This window comes from Alexandromys fortis, unplaced genomic scaffold (genome assembly GCF_014885135.2).
Source record: "Alexandromys fortis isolate MF-2015 unplaced genomic scaffold, M_Fortis_MF-2015_v1.1 scaffold_19, whole genome shotgun sequence".
Classification (NCBI taxonomy): Eukaryota; Metazoa; Chordata; class Mammalia; order Rodentia; family Cricetidae; genus Alexandromys; species Alexandromys fortis.
The window spans coordinates 16,161,454-16,177,415 of NW_026067890.1; the positions used below are offsets into that span (position 1 = coordinate 16,161,454).

General features: G+C 42.9%; 1 protein-coding gene across 2 annotated transcripts in view; it reads right to left on the reverse strand.

Annotated features, from left to right (window-relative positions):
- Tet2 (tet methylcytosine dioxygenase 2) overlaps positions 1-15,962 on the reverse strand; it is an 81,615-nt gene that overhangs the window by 22,966 nt on the left and 42,687 nt on the right. For both annotated transcript variants that reach the window (XR_007591193.1, XM_050139142.1), the window contains exon 3: positions 248-3,552. Coding sequence is in view for 1 of the 2 variants with exons in the window: in XM_050139142.1 (XP_049995099.1) it covers positions 248-3,506 (3,259 nt within the window). In the remaining variant the exon portion in view is untranslated. The remainder of the gene's footprint in view (positions 1-247; positions 3,553-15,962) is intronic.

Genomic DNA, 15,962 nt, shown 5'->3' on the forward strand with positions numbered 1-15,962 from the left:
TACTTCAAGATCTGATTAGATGGAAAAAAAGAACACATTCAGTTGGTTTGGGGGGTGGACAGATACAAACATAGTTTTTGTTTTTCATGGCATGAGTGTCTGTAATTTAAAGAGAAAAGCAAGTTTTTATGAGCCTTCATAGTGGGCTCCCAGACTCCAGCTTTAAGAAGGAAGAAACTCTCCAATACAAAAACAATGAGCTAATTCTGGAAAGCACCATGGGCTTCAGGATGTTCCTGGCACTCACCTACACATCTGCACGATGGGAAATCATATTGAGTCTTGATAGGAGTATCCAATAAATTTCTTACAGGAAGATTTAGTAATTTGGAAGGTGAGTCTAAAAAATTGTTGAGTGCAGAGCCAGCTGTTCTTTTGGTTGGTGTCTTTTCTGCAGCTGGGGTGTGGCTCTCTGACTCTGCACCATGGGTCTTTGTAGACACAACTGTGACAGGGCCAGATGTCTCCACTCTCATTTGCTTCTGTGACTTGGGAGTCAGAGTCAGGGACTTATGGTTAAAGAATGAATTGAGCTGAAACTGCTTCAGATGCTGCTCCATGGTCTCAATGATGCTCTTAGGTTGCCCATCTTCACAGCTTAGTGGGGGAATCTCTTGCTTTATCTTTTTGGCCATTTTTTCTTGGGGTGCCAACATGGAGCGTTTACAGGAAGAGGGTTTGGATCCAGGCTCTGTCTTGACTGGCCTGTGTGTCTGATTATGACAAGAGTCAGCCTGGGACTGCTGTGTTTGCTGCTGTTCTTGCTTTTGTAGGAGGAGCCACCTTAGGGCAGCATGCTTCTGAATGTCCCTCTGAGGAGGGATCTGTGTTTGAGTTCCTCCTGGCTTGGGCACAGGATTATGCACCTTTGCCTGATTATGCACCAAGTACCTTTGCTGAGCCACTTCAGCTAGTTTTGCTGTCTGCTGCCCAGAAAATGCATCCTGGCTTCTGCTTGTGAATCCCTGCAGAGCCGGAGCTGGTTGAGGCTTCTGTTCATGTTCTGGAAAGCACCTATGATGAATGTCCTGATTTGGGGTCACATCATTTGGGAAATATTGCATGTTTTGCAGGTGTGGGGTCTTATTTCCTGCAAAGAGTTCAGGGTGTAGAGTTTGTTCTCGATTCTCGGGAATGGGGTGTGTATCATCTGAACAGGGAACCTGTAATTTGCTTGTGTTTGATTTTAACATCTTACTACTCACATTCTGTACTTGCTCCAACCCCCCCTGGGTATTGTGAGTTTGGAAACTGCTTGATTTTGAATACTGGTTTTCACCACTATAGCATTCTTCCACCTTAATCTGGCCAGAGCAGGACCCTTCCCTTAGCTTATCATGGCTGCCTTGGAGATGAGAGAAAGTCTGAGGCATTTGTTCCTTATTCGTCCTCTGGGATTGCTGCTGCTGGCAGTTTTGAGGGAAACTTGAGTCCTGGGATGCTCGTATTTGTGCTCCCTGCTTATGAGGCTTATGCTGTAAAAAGTTTTCAAACGGTTCGGTCTCTGTGGCCTGCTGATTCAAGTGCTTATTAGTGGGGGGATCCACTGTCTGCTGGAAATGGAAAAGAGGAACACTTGGAACGTGAGCACCAGGAACGGTGTCTGCCTTGGAGAGGCACTCCTGGTATGAAGTTTGCTGGAACTGTAGCTGTTGGTCCCTCATACCAGGAGAGTGTCCTTGATTCGTCTCCGCTTGGTACATTTGTGACTTCTGCTCCGGCTGAGCTGTTTTCTGGATGTAGGGTAGCCTTTGGAATCCTCCCGGCGTGTTCGTATTTCCAGTGCACTGTGTGGAGGGCATCTGATTGGAAGGGCCGCCCTGATAGCGAAGGACCGACTGAAACATCGCATCCTTACATCTTGGCTGATGCTGCGCTTCCCGGAAACGAGAGGTCTTCAGTTCAATCCATCCAGGTTTCAGATAGTGCTGGGCCGCCAGCACTGAGTCTTGTGTTTGTTCCCTGTTCTCATCCTTCACCATCTCTTGTTCCCTGTGTCCCATCAGATGCAGGCTGTGCGCTTGTAAATCTCCACCGCAGCCATGATTTGGTGGGTAATACTTGGGATATTCTGACATGGTTCTGGTTTGTTCAGAGCGCACAGAGACGCAGTTATTCTGATGCCCTTCGGGAAGCATCAGCGAGGGGTTGGATGTATGAACAGATGGATTCGGACTCTGGCCAGACGATGCCGCCTTAGGTTGATGTTCTATTTTCTCTTCCCCTAAGAGAGATGCGTTACCTAAGTGCTGGTGTTCTTCCAAAGCCCCATCACCCAGAGTGCCTTTTCCTTCTGAGGGAGGCTGAAGAACAGGAGGGGGAGAAAGAAGCAGTTGTGATGGTGGAGTCATGGTAGTGGCAGAAATGGAATCTTTAGTGAACACTGAGCTTTGCCTGAAGTAAGCACCATTGATTTCCTTCTGCTTTGAATACTGTTCAGAGCTGCCATGAGAACCTTGTATGTCACCGCTGGAACCGGAACAGGATTCTTCAGCAAAGAGCTTCACCTTTCCCCGGGGGTTTACGTTTTCTGCAGGAGATGGGCATAGCTCCGAAACTGTTTTTTGTTGATGTTTCTGGAAAGGACAGGTACCTAGCACTCCAGCTGGTTTGCTGGCATTATCAGCATCACAGGCCTCAGGCACCATGGCAGCTAGCTCGGGAGGCAGCCGGGAGCTTGAGGTCTGTGGGGAATTGATCTGCTCTGAGGTATGCGATGGTTGAGTGATCTCACAAGACAACTCATTAGTAGCCCGACTGTTCAGGTCGTTCACATGAGATGTGGTATTCTGCACTGCCATGGGAACGCGATCTGGGCAGCACAGAGATGGCGTGTTTTCCAGGAATTCACCATGCGTGTTTTCCACGGAAGGGGCAGAAACTGTAGCACCATTAGGCATTAGCACAGCCTTGTTCGTAAGTAGTAAAACGTTCCTGTCGTTTTCCCCTTCCTGCTCCTTGAGAACCCGGAACTCTCTGTTGTCCACTCCATTGCAGTGATGAGTCGGGAAACCATCAATGGCTGCACCTGCTCTATCCTGGGTCAGAGAGGGCACAGCCTCTCTGTTCTCACTCCGACAGGAGACACTTGGCTGACGGCTGCTTTCACCTGGGTGTCCTTCTTGGCTTTCCCCGAAGCAATTACCCTCTCCCTCAGCTTTTTGGTCTAGTTTCGATTTCTTGTTCAGATGGAGCCCAGAGAGAGATGGTTCACTGACTGTACGTTTTATCCCTCCGTTTTGCAAGCACCCGGAATACCCTCTGCCTTCGTGTATAAAGTCTGGACTCTCACGATTGCTCTGGCTGCCTTTCCTGTGGGGTATTCCATAATAGCTTTCCAAAGACTGCCACTTGGTGTCTCCGTTGACTTCTTCTGGATGAAGTCTCTCTACTAATGGGCTTCCATTCTGGAGCTGAGGTTCTGTCGGGCAGATGGGAGAAGGCGGTGGTATCAGGAATGGACTCAGTGTGCTGCCCTCAGGATGGGTGGTTCTGTCCTGTTCCATCAGGCTTGCTTCGGGGCCATCCACGAGGCTGCCCTTTGAATGAATCCTAAAGAACACAGAAGCACAAATTTTTATCGCAGCAATACCAATACCTAGGTATAGCAATCAGCCACTCATTTTCATCTTTGGGCCAACAGCTACTCTTGTCTTCCTAGCATGGCGAAAAGGAACGATGGAATCCCAGCTGCTCTGAGAAGTTCATACTTCACCATCGAGTAGTAGCAGAGAAAAATCGCATTTTCTCCAGCACTTGTTTGTCTAATCGCTTACCCAACTGCCATCGCCGCTTCCTGTGCACTCCTTAAATTATCCCCATTACGATTCACTCCGTTCTACTTTGTCTCACAGTCCCTGTCACAGCTCTTTGACACTGGGCCCTCCCTCGAGTTCTTCAAGGCTGCCTCCAATTTGTTATCAAAGGACCCAAAAGAATGTTCTAAAATCTGATCCTGGTACCTTTCCTCCTTATCATACCTAATTAGTTTGGCCTGGCCTGTGTCAGTGGTTTTCAAACTCTTTCATTTAACAGGGACCCCACATCGTGTTTCACCGTCATCGGTACACCATGCGGTGACGTGGCGGAAGGTGAGGTTTTAAAATACCCATTTGGCTCGGGGCTCAAGTCAGCGCAAGGTGGCATGCGAAGTTTGCAGGACACTCTCCCCAGGCTCAATACTCAGTTGAAACAGAAAAATACACACACAACCACTTCCAAACACGTACCACCTCCAAGCATGCTGCTTTTAGGTGATTTTTCAACAAGGGATGGATGCCCACTTTGCTGAAGATTTCCTGTCTAGGGCAGGTGAAATGATTCAGCAGGTTAAGGGCACTTGCCACCAAGCTGATGGCTTGAGTTTAATTCCCAGCACCCAGGTGAGAGGTGTGAAGGCCTACAAATTGTCCCCTGACTTCTTTCACCTGTTACAGCACATTTGTACATAGACAATACATATACAGAATCACATGTAAATAAATACAGTTTTAAAAATCATAAAACAGGATCTCCTGAGTAAACTGCGAGTGTGGGGGTCACGGGAGAGGGTAGAAGGGGCGGGGAAAGGAGGGGAGTAAAGAAAAACGCATAACTCAATAAAAACAATAAAAAATGTAAATCGTGATAATTGGTGCTAATAGCTATCTTTCTTGTTCCTCATGGCTTATAGTCTAGCAATGACAACTTTATAAAAACCGACAGTAAGTAAGCACTTTCAGCTCAAAGGGCTTTTGCTGGTGTGTGAAAGTAGCCTTCTACATCTACGTCAGCATCACCTTCTTCCCCTTCAGCTCCTTCTCCATCCTGAAGTCACCACGTTAGCTATAGTTGGCCTACTGTCTCTGTCTGCCTTATGTACTGCTTAGACATAACTTCTAACTCATTTTTGTGCTTAATCTAATTTATTTTTGTACTCATCCAGTAAATTTCACTGAGACGATTCAAATCCTAACTTATTACCATTATCATGGATTCAAACATTTTCCAGATTTGTACAAACATTCAAAGGCCGAAGAAGAGAAAAGGGGAAGGGGAGGTGGGTATGTAAAAACCCATCTTAAGGGATGGAGGAGAGGGGCTCAGTAGTTAAGACCTATGTTTGGTTCCCAACTCCAGTGTTGAGTGGCTAATCTGGTTTTCACCTCTGAATTCAGGCACCTGCAACACATGTATGTACACACAGACACATACACACACACATATATGTATATATATGTTACATTTTTTAAAAAAAATGTAAACACTCCTCTGTTCATTTAATTATCCTTTTCTATCCTCTGCATCTTTCTCACATTTTGAAGGCTAACAGTGGAGGGGGCACTCTTTTCTGTCTGTGCTAAAGCAGTATTGTATTAGATTAGTACTTATTTTTCAGACAAGACAAATGGGACAGAGGAAGAAATAAGACAGAAATGTTAAACGCAACACTAAAGTTATCACTGGACCTAGAAGGACACAGCTGTTCACACCTTTAATCCTGCATGGGTAGAGGAACGGGCCTACAGCGGTTCCAGGACAGCCAGGGCTGTATACAAGACCCTGCGTCAGAAAGATAATACCACTGTACACTGATCAGTGAAGAGAGCCAGCTAAAATGCTGCCATCTTTCCTAAAGATTTAGTAAAGTAGCCCCCAAAATGCAAGTATAGCCTCAAACCATAAAAGTAATCAGAAGTTTTATGGCAATGAAATATTGCCGTTGTAACAGAAGAAGTAAACTCAAAAGTTCTATGTATATGCAGTGAGATTGCTACAGGGGAAGAGTTGAGGGATGAAAGCCAGGTAGGGAAACGCAACACGCAGCTAGTTGTTCTGAGAAAGGATGGCAGCCAGCCTGGCGGGCAGCGCTTCCATTTTAGGATTGATCCACGGTTCTCTCTAGTGTTCACCTGGAGCCCCCATCTGCAGACACAGGAAGATGCCGTACCCATCTGGGCAGTTATCTGGTCGGCCTCCGTGGCTGGCCCGACAACTGACATATCTTTTATTGGTGAACTTTCTATGGTTTCTAACCTTGTGCTGAAAAAGAAAAACAGAATGCCCAGGCCCACACCAAACCTGAGTCACAGACACAGAAACTGACGGAGAAGCAGCTGAAGAATAGCCACGGGAAGGGGATTCCTTTTAATTGTCTTTTTATACTTTTAAATTTGTCTTTCTTATTAAAATTTAAATGGAAAAGATTCTTCTCACTGAACAAAGAAAAGTGATCTTTTTTTGTGTGTCTTAAATGACAGGCAAGATTGATATCACCTGACATAGATAGGAATACACGGTCACGTTCAACTACTGCACCCTTGCAGTACGCCTACTCTAAGTTGATCTGTGCTACAGGAATGGAAAGAAGCACCGGATTTCAGGCCTGTATGAAAAGTAACGTAAATATCTCGGTTTTGAAAACATCCATTATGGGCTAGGATTTATTTCATCTGGTAGAGTGCTTGTCTGGCTGGCTCCAGTCCCCAGCACCACGGCGCCCTGGCAGAGGGCCCCAAGGAAAGATGAGGGCAGGAGAATCAAGGTCAAAGTTCTTCAGTTTTACAGTGAATTTAAAACCAAATTGTAGGGATAAATCCCGCCCCTTAGGGGGCGTGTTCGTCTCGGGCCAGTTTACCTATAAATCTGGAGAGCTTGCTCGCAGCTCTGGCTTCTGCTTTCCTGGTCTCCGCTGGAACGGTGGTTCTATAAGTCTATTTCCCCATTAAAGCTGTCTGCATTCGTTACAATCTGTCTGCATTCATTTACGCCGTTACACCAAAATGTCTCAAAAAATAAAATAATAACTTATTCTGGATGATAGTAAGCAAAAACATTTAATTTTCACTTTTGGGGAAATTTAAAATTCTATATCATGTATTGTATCATATTTCTTTTGGGTTGTTCTTTTTTTTTCTTAATAAAGAAACTGGGAGGGAGGAAAGGAGGAGGAAGGGGAAGAAAAAGATGCACTCTGGGCAACTGTACAACCAATCCACACATACAGCAATCAAGGGTTATTTAAAGCTACATACATGTATGTACATTTCTGATGTTAAAAAATTTCAGGCTCTGTATACAGTGTTGTGCTACCTAATTTTGAGCTATAACATATTATAAGCATTTTAAACACTCAACACATTATGATCCATTCCATGTAATTTGCGGTCATTCTTTAGAATGTCAAGCTAAAAATTATAATAGATGAAGCTCAAAAACCCTTTAAACATAATAGTAGCTCCTAAGAATTAGGGTAACGAAATAGAATTGACATTAATATGGAGGTTTAAAGACAATAGAACCTTTAAGCCCCAATTTAAACAGAAGTTTTCTGTGGCAAGATTTCACTTCCTGGGTAAAGCCAGTAGCTGTAGAAAGCTAATAGTTCAGGGAATTTAAACACTGTCTCTCCTGAAAACAACCTCCCCTGTCAGAGGGTAAAAAAAGGATATATTACCCTCGGCTTTAGTACGTCCTAAGCCACATTTCTTGTAGGAGTACGCAGAATATTAAAGAGTTCTGTACCCATTTGTACAGTACTTTCAGTTATCCAGGTTTTGGCATTATTCACTTAGAGCTGTAGCTTTTTATTTGTTTGTTTTAAGCTGAAAAAGTCATGGTTAAAGACAGAAAGAATCTTCGGGCTGTATTTGAGATGTTTACCTAATAATCAGTTAAGACATTAGTTTTTTTTTTTTTTCAAATTTAAATGACTGTAAAACAAGGAACCATTTTCAAAAAACTATAAACTTTTGCTGGAGTTATTTTTGCACGGTTTTCCTCAGTCCACTTCCTATTTCTAATAGCCTGGGGTTGGGCAGGCTGGAGGCTTATTTTGGCTCTTCATTCTCAAATGGAACAGCCTTACTGCTGTTCTTGTCTGGAGCTGGTGCAGAGTATCATGGCCAAGGATACTGTGTGCTGGTCTTGCCTTCTTCATTTTAAAGGCCCTGTCCCAAAAGACCTGGGCTGGACCCTAAAGCTCACACAGTAGGCGAGAAACAAAACAAAACAAAAAAAAAAAAAAAAAAAAAAAAAACACCCTGCCAGTTGTCATTTGACCCCCACACTCACACCATGGGACCCCACTCCATGATCCCAATTTTAATCACCTCTGAATATTCTACTTCTAAATGTACTACCTCTAAAGTTTACCCTCTCAGTTACCCAGTGAGGGTTAAATTTCAGCCATGTTTTACAGGAAAAATCAAAGCTTTTCCTTTCTCCATTGAAAGCAATAAGAGGTACAGACTTTTTATTATCTGTTCTTATAAGTGAATGACTAGAAATAGATTTGTTTTTTAATTTATGAGATTAGATACTTCTAAAGTAATGCATTTTCTGGAAATTTACAGATGATAGTCATTTATTTATATTATACTAGTTTGCTACATGAAGAAAATTTTCATGTAGACTGAGAAGCAACACCATCATAATCATCATCCCCATTATTTTGGGACAGGGTCTCACTGGAGAGCCCATGCCGGCGATCACACCCAGCCTGAGCAGCAACTTTTTAAAGAGGGATTAGCCAACGTCACTCAGGAGGACTTTGGCCAATCAAAATTAGGGTGCTATTTTTCAAAAGCCATTGTGAAGTTTATATAAGAGCATAGACTAAATATCCTTCAGGAAACCTACAAACCTGACTGTGGCTAAGCTTCCCAGGGATGCTTTACAGGATAACCCAGCTTACACACTGTAACAGCTACACTTAAAAACACAAACCCGAATAACCAACATCCTCTGAGTTGTATTGAAGGGATAATTGCAGGCTATTGAAACCCATCTCCAATTTCTGTTAGGAATTAATATCTAGGGCTTCTGAAAAATTACCAATTATATATTATTTGGAAATCAAATGCAAGTTCCCTGAGCCCAGCATAAACTTGGGTAGCCATTCTGGTTTTCAGAATTATGTTAACAGGGAGCTCAGGATCACAGAATGGCGGCATTTCACCTTCGAAAGAATAACAAGACTTTAAATGACATTTAAGTAGGAGGCTGGGCGCGTGGTGTTAATAGTCCGAATGATGTATGAAGTACTTCAGGGTATCAGAAAGGGCTTCATTGGTTCCCCATTTACAGATGTAAATACCGAGAAGCTGCCTGGAAATAGTGACTCCTGGTGGGGCCATGCAGAAGTAGTCCGCCAGCTCTCTGAAGCCCTTCCCGTCACATAACACAAACGAAAACGCATAATTTAGGGAGACTATTTTGGACTTAAATTTGTATCTTGTTCTTATTTGAGCTTGTTCGCATGCTTGGTATTAATACTCTAAAAGGCAGTTTGCTACATGTCTATAGACATGTAGTTATTAACAGAATTATGGGCATTTACTTATCTTTAATGAGGGCCTCATTTCCCTATATGGCTTGAAATAAATAAAATGTAAACACTTAAAATATGAACTGTGAGAGGTTCCTGTAGCGTTTTCCTGATATTCTGTTGAACTCAAGATCCTGCTGTCTCACTGAGTGCTAGGATTACAGGTGTATCACTGCAGTGGCTACTGATGCCCTAAAATATGATGGCTCAGCAGTTAAGAGCACCAGTTGCTCTTCTAGAGGTCCTGGGTTTAATTCCCAGCCCCCTCACAACACACCGTAACTCAAGTTTCAGTGGGTGCAACTCCCTCACACAGACACATATGCAGGCTAAACACAGTGTACAATGTGTGTATGTGACATTCCTTACAATGCCTGGCTGTCCGGGGAACCAAAAACAGTGGTTATATCAACTATAAATACAATGCATGCCTTTTTGTTGCTGAAAGTGTAACGGTAAAATTATAATAACTTAACCTAAATAGGAATGTGCAATCATTTTATAGCCTTCCCATCCCCATTGATGGCATTAGCTATTGGCAGTCTGACCATTGCTGACTGTGTCAGAGGCACACGTTTACAAAGCCTGTTTATGCTGGGCATGGGGGCATTCCTTTAATCCTGCCACTACGTGGTGAGCTCCAGGACAGCCATGATATGCAGAGAGACGCTTGTCTCATAAAAACAAAACAAAACAAAAACATTTCTCTCCCCTTAAAATACTGCTCTTTTGAGGAGTAGCTAGCATTTCAGTTTCTTTAAGACAAGGCAGGTTTCAGCCATTGCAGTTTTCCTATGAGCATAGTTTTGTCCTTTCTCTTGCCTGTGACAATAATTAATTAAAAATTCAAGTCACATCGACAGCATCTGTGAAACAATTACTGCACGGAGGGCTGACTCTGCAGTCTAATCCATCATAATTATGACAGTCCTCTTTCAAGACACTATGATGCATGACTTAAAAATAGCACATTAGTGTGCAAATGGATCAGCATCTCATTGCACCGATGTGCATTTAGCGCTGTAATGTAGCTCAGCACCATTTGACTCTTTCTGAATCACTCAGAGGGTAGCCATATCTCTCACCAGAGAACACCGCAGATGATGCTCAAAATTTGGAGGTTTTTTTTTTCTTTTTGGCTTTCTGGTTTTGTTGGCAATATGGATTTTCCAACTCTAAAAGTAAAAATACATTTATACAACAATGCAGTAATTTTTTTCCCTACAAGTACTCCTGTCACTCTTTGTCCTAATATTGCAGACACACACATGCACGCACAAGCACACACACACACACACAATGCCATAAACTGGTGAATCGTGTGTGTGTGTGTGTGTGTGTGTGTGTGTGTGTGAGTGTGTGAATCTATTCAGATGAGTGGAGGTAAATACGCACGGCTGGTTATGAGCAAGGAATGCAAGTCCATGTTCCAGCCTCAGTCTTAGGGGATCCCTGTTGGTCACCTTGTCACTTCCACTGAGAAGTTTCATTCCTTCTAAACTCATTTACTAAACTCATTGTTAGGAATGATTTCTTGGCAAGGAAAAACCTGAGAAAGTGATACATTTGATTATATTTCCCACATACATGGGAATAATCTCCACAACGTTCTATTCTGATCACCAAAGTGGAACACAATTTAGGTTAACCACAGGTTAATTTCAAGATAGGCTCAGGGAGCCCTTGTGGTGGTAAATACCCATCATCCCAGACCTTAAGACTGAGAGATCCAAAGTTCAAGGATAACCTGGATTACTTACTAAGCCCATCTCAAAGTGTAACAGGACAGGACAGTGGACATCACCATGCATGTCTAGTTAGTATCCTTGAGGACCCAAATGCTGCTTTGAAATCTCATCTTATTAATCTGCCAGCTCTTTCCATTTAATTTTCTTGCTTCCCTTTTTAAAAAGATTTTTATTTATTTATATGTCTATTTATTTATTTACTTATTGTGTGTGTGTGTGTGTGGTGTATGTGTGTTGTGTGATATGTGTGTGGGGAGGGAGAACTAATACATTTTTTTTTTTTACTAATAAAACTTTTCTTCTAGAGGCCAGCGATGGCTTAGTAGTTAACAGCACTTGCTGCTCCTCCCTAGGACTCGGGTGAGGTTGTTCCCAAGACCCATATCAGACAGCTTACAACCATCTAGACTTCAAGTTCCAGAGACTCTAGTGCCTATTCCTGTCCGTCCAAGGTCTCCTTCATGCTCACGGTGAATATACATATACTCAGGCACACAGACATAAAACTTCCAGTAAATCTATGGAGTTCCAGTGTAATCGCAAGGTCTCTCCCTGAAGGGTGTTTAGTTATGGAAGATAGCAGATGCACAAGAAGAGATAGAGTGAGAATTCCTCTGGCTCTACATGTGGAGTTACAACAGACCATAGAACATTCCCCATCTTCATTTTAAAAAAATCAACAATTTAGGGCCTGGAGCAACAGCACAATGTTCAGTGGTTAAGAACCCTGGCTGCTCTTTCAAAGGAGCCAGGTCTGATGCCCAGAACCCACATGGTGGCTCACAACTGTCTGTAATTCCTGTCCCAGTATACCCCTTCTTCTAGTCCCTAAGGACACCATACCCAAGTGATACAGAGCTATACATTCAGGAAAAACATCCATCCATACAATAAAACAAGTATGGGAATTAAAAATTTAAACATGATAGTTCTCTGAAACTGGTAGTGTAATTTATGTGCCGGGGCATCACTGAAACACAGGCCATCACAGAGTGGTGACAGCCATGTCTGAAAGTAGAACTCTGCCTCATTTTGAAATGTGTGGGTTGGAAGGGCTGGCAAAAGAAGACGGTGAAATAAGATGATCGGTTCAGATGATCCATTTGCTGTCCTTACTTATACTCTCCGGGGGAAGAAAGGAAATCCACCAGCGAGTGCAATCCCTAGGCAAACAGATTCCACCATGAAGCAAGGAAGTTTGCAGCAGTGTCGATGACAGCCAATGACTCTTCCCTAAAATTCTACCTCCCAGAAACACCGAATTCCCTTAATGTAAGTACAAGGGAAAATTAAAAAAATAATATTAATGCCCCCACTAGCTGTTAAATACTTCCATTGAGTTTGATTAAAACAATTAATTTCCCTCAATCCAGACCATAATGGGGTATCTGATCCCCTGGAACAGGAGTTACAGGTTGTAGCCACCACACGTCTTAGGAAGCAGCCAGTGAGCATTCTGAAGCATCTCTCACAGGTGGGCATCCTTTATAGAACAGTCTGCAAAACCAACATCCCGTGGAACAGCATACATTATAACCCTAATTTAGATGAATAATTTATGTGGTTTTAATTAAATGCGTTTTGTGTGTGGTGATGCGTATCTGTGTGCAGTGGCAGTAAGACAATTTCACTGTGTAGCCCTGCCTGATGTGGAATTTCCTTTCTAGACCAGATTGGCCTCAAACTAGAGACCTGCTTGCCTCAGGTCTGCTGGGATTAAAAGTTGATTTCACTGTAGCTCAGGATGGTCTGGAAGTCACTATATAGCCTATGCTAGCCTTGAACTGGCAAGAATTCTGCCTTAGCCTCTCTAGGACTGAGATGGACAGGAGCCGCCTTGCCTAGTTTCAATATATCACTCCTGAGGTGCTGAGAATCTATGGGCCCGAGGAACTGGTGCCGTGTCAAACTTAGATGGAGCGTTAAAGTCAAAGCATACGGTAGAAAGTCTGCCATGCATTCTGTTTATACTACTGTTCTCACTTATTCAATCCTTTGCCTCTAACTCGGAATTTCTATCTTGCTGGGATACAAACTGGTCACAAATTTTTATATGTAAATAACTTTCAAAATAGTAACTTTTGACATAGGGCTATGTAGAAAGAGTAGTCTCTGGGAAGGCCACCACACATGAAAGTACATTTTAAGATCATTTATTTTTAGCTTTTATTTTTTTCTTTAATTTTGTTGTTGTTGTTTGAGACAGGGTTTCTCTGTGTAGCCCTAGCTGTCCTTAGACGTTCCCGGGTAGCCGAGGTTGGCCTTGACCTCAGAGATCCACCTGCCTTTGCCTACACCACCACACGCAGCTTCAGCATTTTTTTTTCTTCAGTAACATTAGTATAGCAGATATTTAGTTAAATGTTAGTGTGATTTATCAAATAGACCTATTTTAATTTTAAAAATAAATGAGAATTTATCACTAATTTTATATACCCCAGGTTCACCGATCTAGGTGGTACTGCCCATAGTGGGCCCTCCTTCATCAATTAATAAGTAAGAAAATGCCCCCATAGACTTGCCCACATACAATCTGATGGTCTTAATTTTTCAACCTGGGTGAATCTAGCTTGTGTCAATTTGATAACATACACACACACACACACACATACACACCATGACTCTAACTTCAGATGACTGCCACATAACTACCAATTTTATAAACATTTAAAAGTACCACCCAGGTAATTTAAATTGTAAGTAATAGAAACTGCACTCCACTGAATTAAGAATTTTGAGCTTTTCAGTAATAAACATGGGTCAAGTGTCGCCGTTTAAAAAGCTCTTCCATTAGTTTTCTAACACGGGCTGGCAAGTTGTCAGAAAACTGTAGAGAAATGGTACCCATTTGAGGAGAGTCAGACAGCACCATGTCTCGGGGCATGCTTCCTGAGCAGCAAGCATAGTATCCCATGCATCACTACACAAGGCAGATTATGGTGTATTTGACACATAGCCGCACTGGTTCAAGTGAATTGCTTATTGAACTGCTTGTTAAGTACTGTGAAGAAGAGTGTGTAGCTGGGTGGTGGTGATGCACGCCTTTAATCCTAGCACTTGGGAGGCAGAGGCAGATGGATCACTGAGTTTGTTCCAGGACAGCCAGGGCTACACAGAAAACTCCTGTCTCAAAAAAAAAAAAAATAAATAAATAAAATAAAAACAAAACCAAACAAACCACACCAGCGTGGACTGCTGGTGAGCACCTCCTGAGCTTTCTCCTAGCTAGAAGTAGAGTTGTCGACCATGGTTAGTCATGACAACAGACCCAAACAAAAATGGGCTTGGACTTTCCACAGGACAGGGAACCATGACTGCTCTTTGGATACGAGAGGGAGGGGGAGAGGAGTGGGGGGAGGGGGAGAAGAGAGGGGGGAGGGGGAGAAGAGAGGGGGAGGGGGAGGGAAATGGGAGGCTGGGAGGAGGCGGAAACTTTTTTTTCTTATTCTCAATAAAATAAAAAAAAAAAATGGGCCCACGAAGATTCACAGTAGTTATCAAGTTTCTTGGCAAGTGTTACTAGTGAATAGGCAAGGAAATCATCTCAACGTTGGCAATTAGCAAAAACTATTGTTCTAGCAGTTGTATTTTGCAAATAAATACAATGTCACTAGTCTAGCATGTTTCAATGAGCAGTACACTGATATAAAGATATAGTGTAAAGATAGTGCAAAGCAAACCAAGATGAGAAGATAGTTTTCATCATGCTTATTCCAAGCAGCTGTCTAGACCAGTGGTTCTCATCTTTCCTAATGCTGAGACCCTTTAATACAGTCCCTTAGGCTGTGCTGACCCTCCAAACAGGAAATTACATTGTTGCTTTAATTTTGCTACTATGATGAATCATAAATCTGACATGCAAAATCTGTTGTGACCCCTGTGACAGGATCATTTGATTTCGGGGGGTTGCAAACCATAGGTTGAGGACCACTGCACTAGGGTTTCCTCTATCACTGATTCTGTTCTGTGTTGAGAAGAGCCTCCCCTGCTAGAGGCCTCAGGGTTCTGTCTTAGACCCTCACAATTGTTTTACAAAATAGGACAAAAGTAGCATTGTCCAGTTGGTTTTTATGAAGTCATGTGTTACCTTGGCACCCAAATTACATAAAGCCCAAGGAAAGAAAGAGTTAGACAGTCTTCCTCTGTGAACCTGAATATTTTACTCTGTGAATATTTTACTCTTGCAGAGGAAGCAACACAGAGAGAGACAACTGATACAAAACTTCTTTTTTTTTTATTGAGAATAAGAAAAAAGTTTCCGCCTCCTCCCAGCTTCCCATTTCCCTCCCCCTCCCCCCACACTTCTCCCCCTCCCCCACTCTTTTCCCCCTCCTCCCACTCCTCTCCCCTCCCTCTCCAATCCTAAGAGCAGTCATGGTTCCCTGCCCTGTGGAAAGTCCAAGGTCCTCCCCCCTCCGTCCATGTCTAGGAAGGTGAACATCCAACCTGGCTAGGCTCCCACCAAGCCGGAACATGAAGTAGGATCAAAACCCCTTGCCATTGACCTTGGCTTCTCATCAATCCTCATTGTTCGCCATGATCAGAGAGTCCGGTTTTACAAAACTTCTTAAGAAAATATTTGCAAATGGGGCCTGGTAGTGTTGGGCACATGGTTAATCCCAGCACTTGAGAGGCAGAGGCAAGTGAGTTTAAGGCTAGACTGGTCAGCAGAGTGATTTCTAGGACAGCCAGGGTAACACAGAGAAATTCTGTCTCAAAACAATACAAAACAAAAACAAAAAGAACAACAAAGAAAGAAAGAAAAGAAAAAAAAACTCAAGAATACAAAAGAAAAATCATCTACCATAATCAAGTAGGTGATTCAACATATATAAATTGATAAATGTAATCCACTGTATAAATAAACCTCATTGGATGCTGAAAAGGCCTTTGACATAAACCAACAC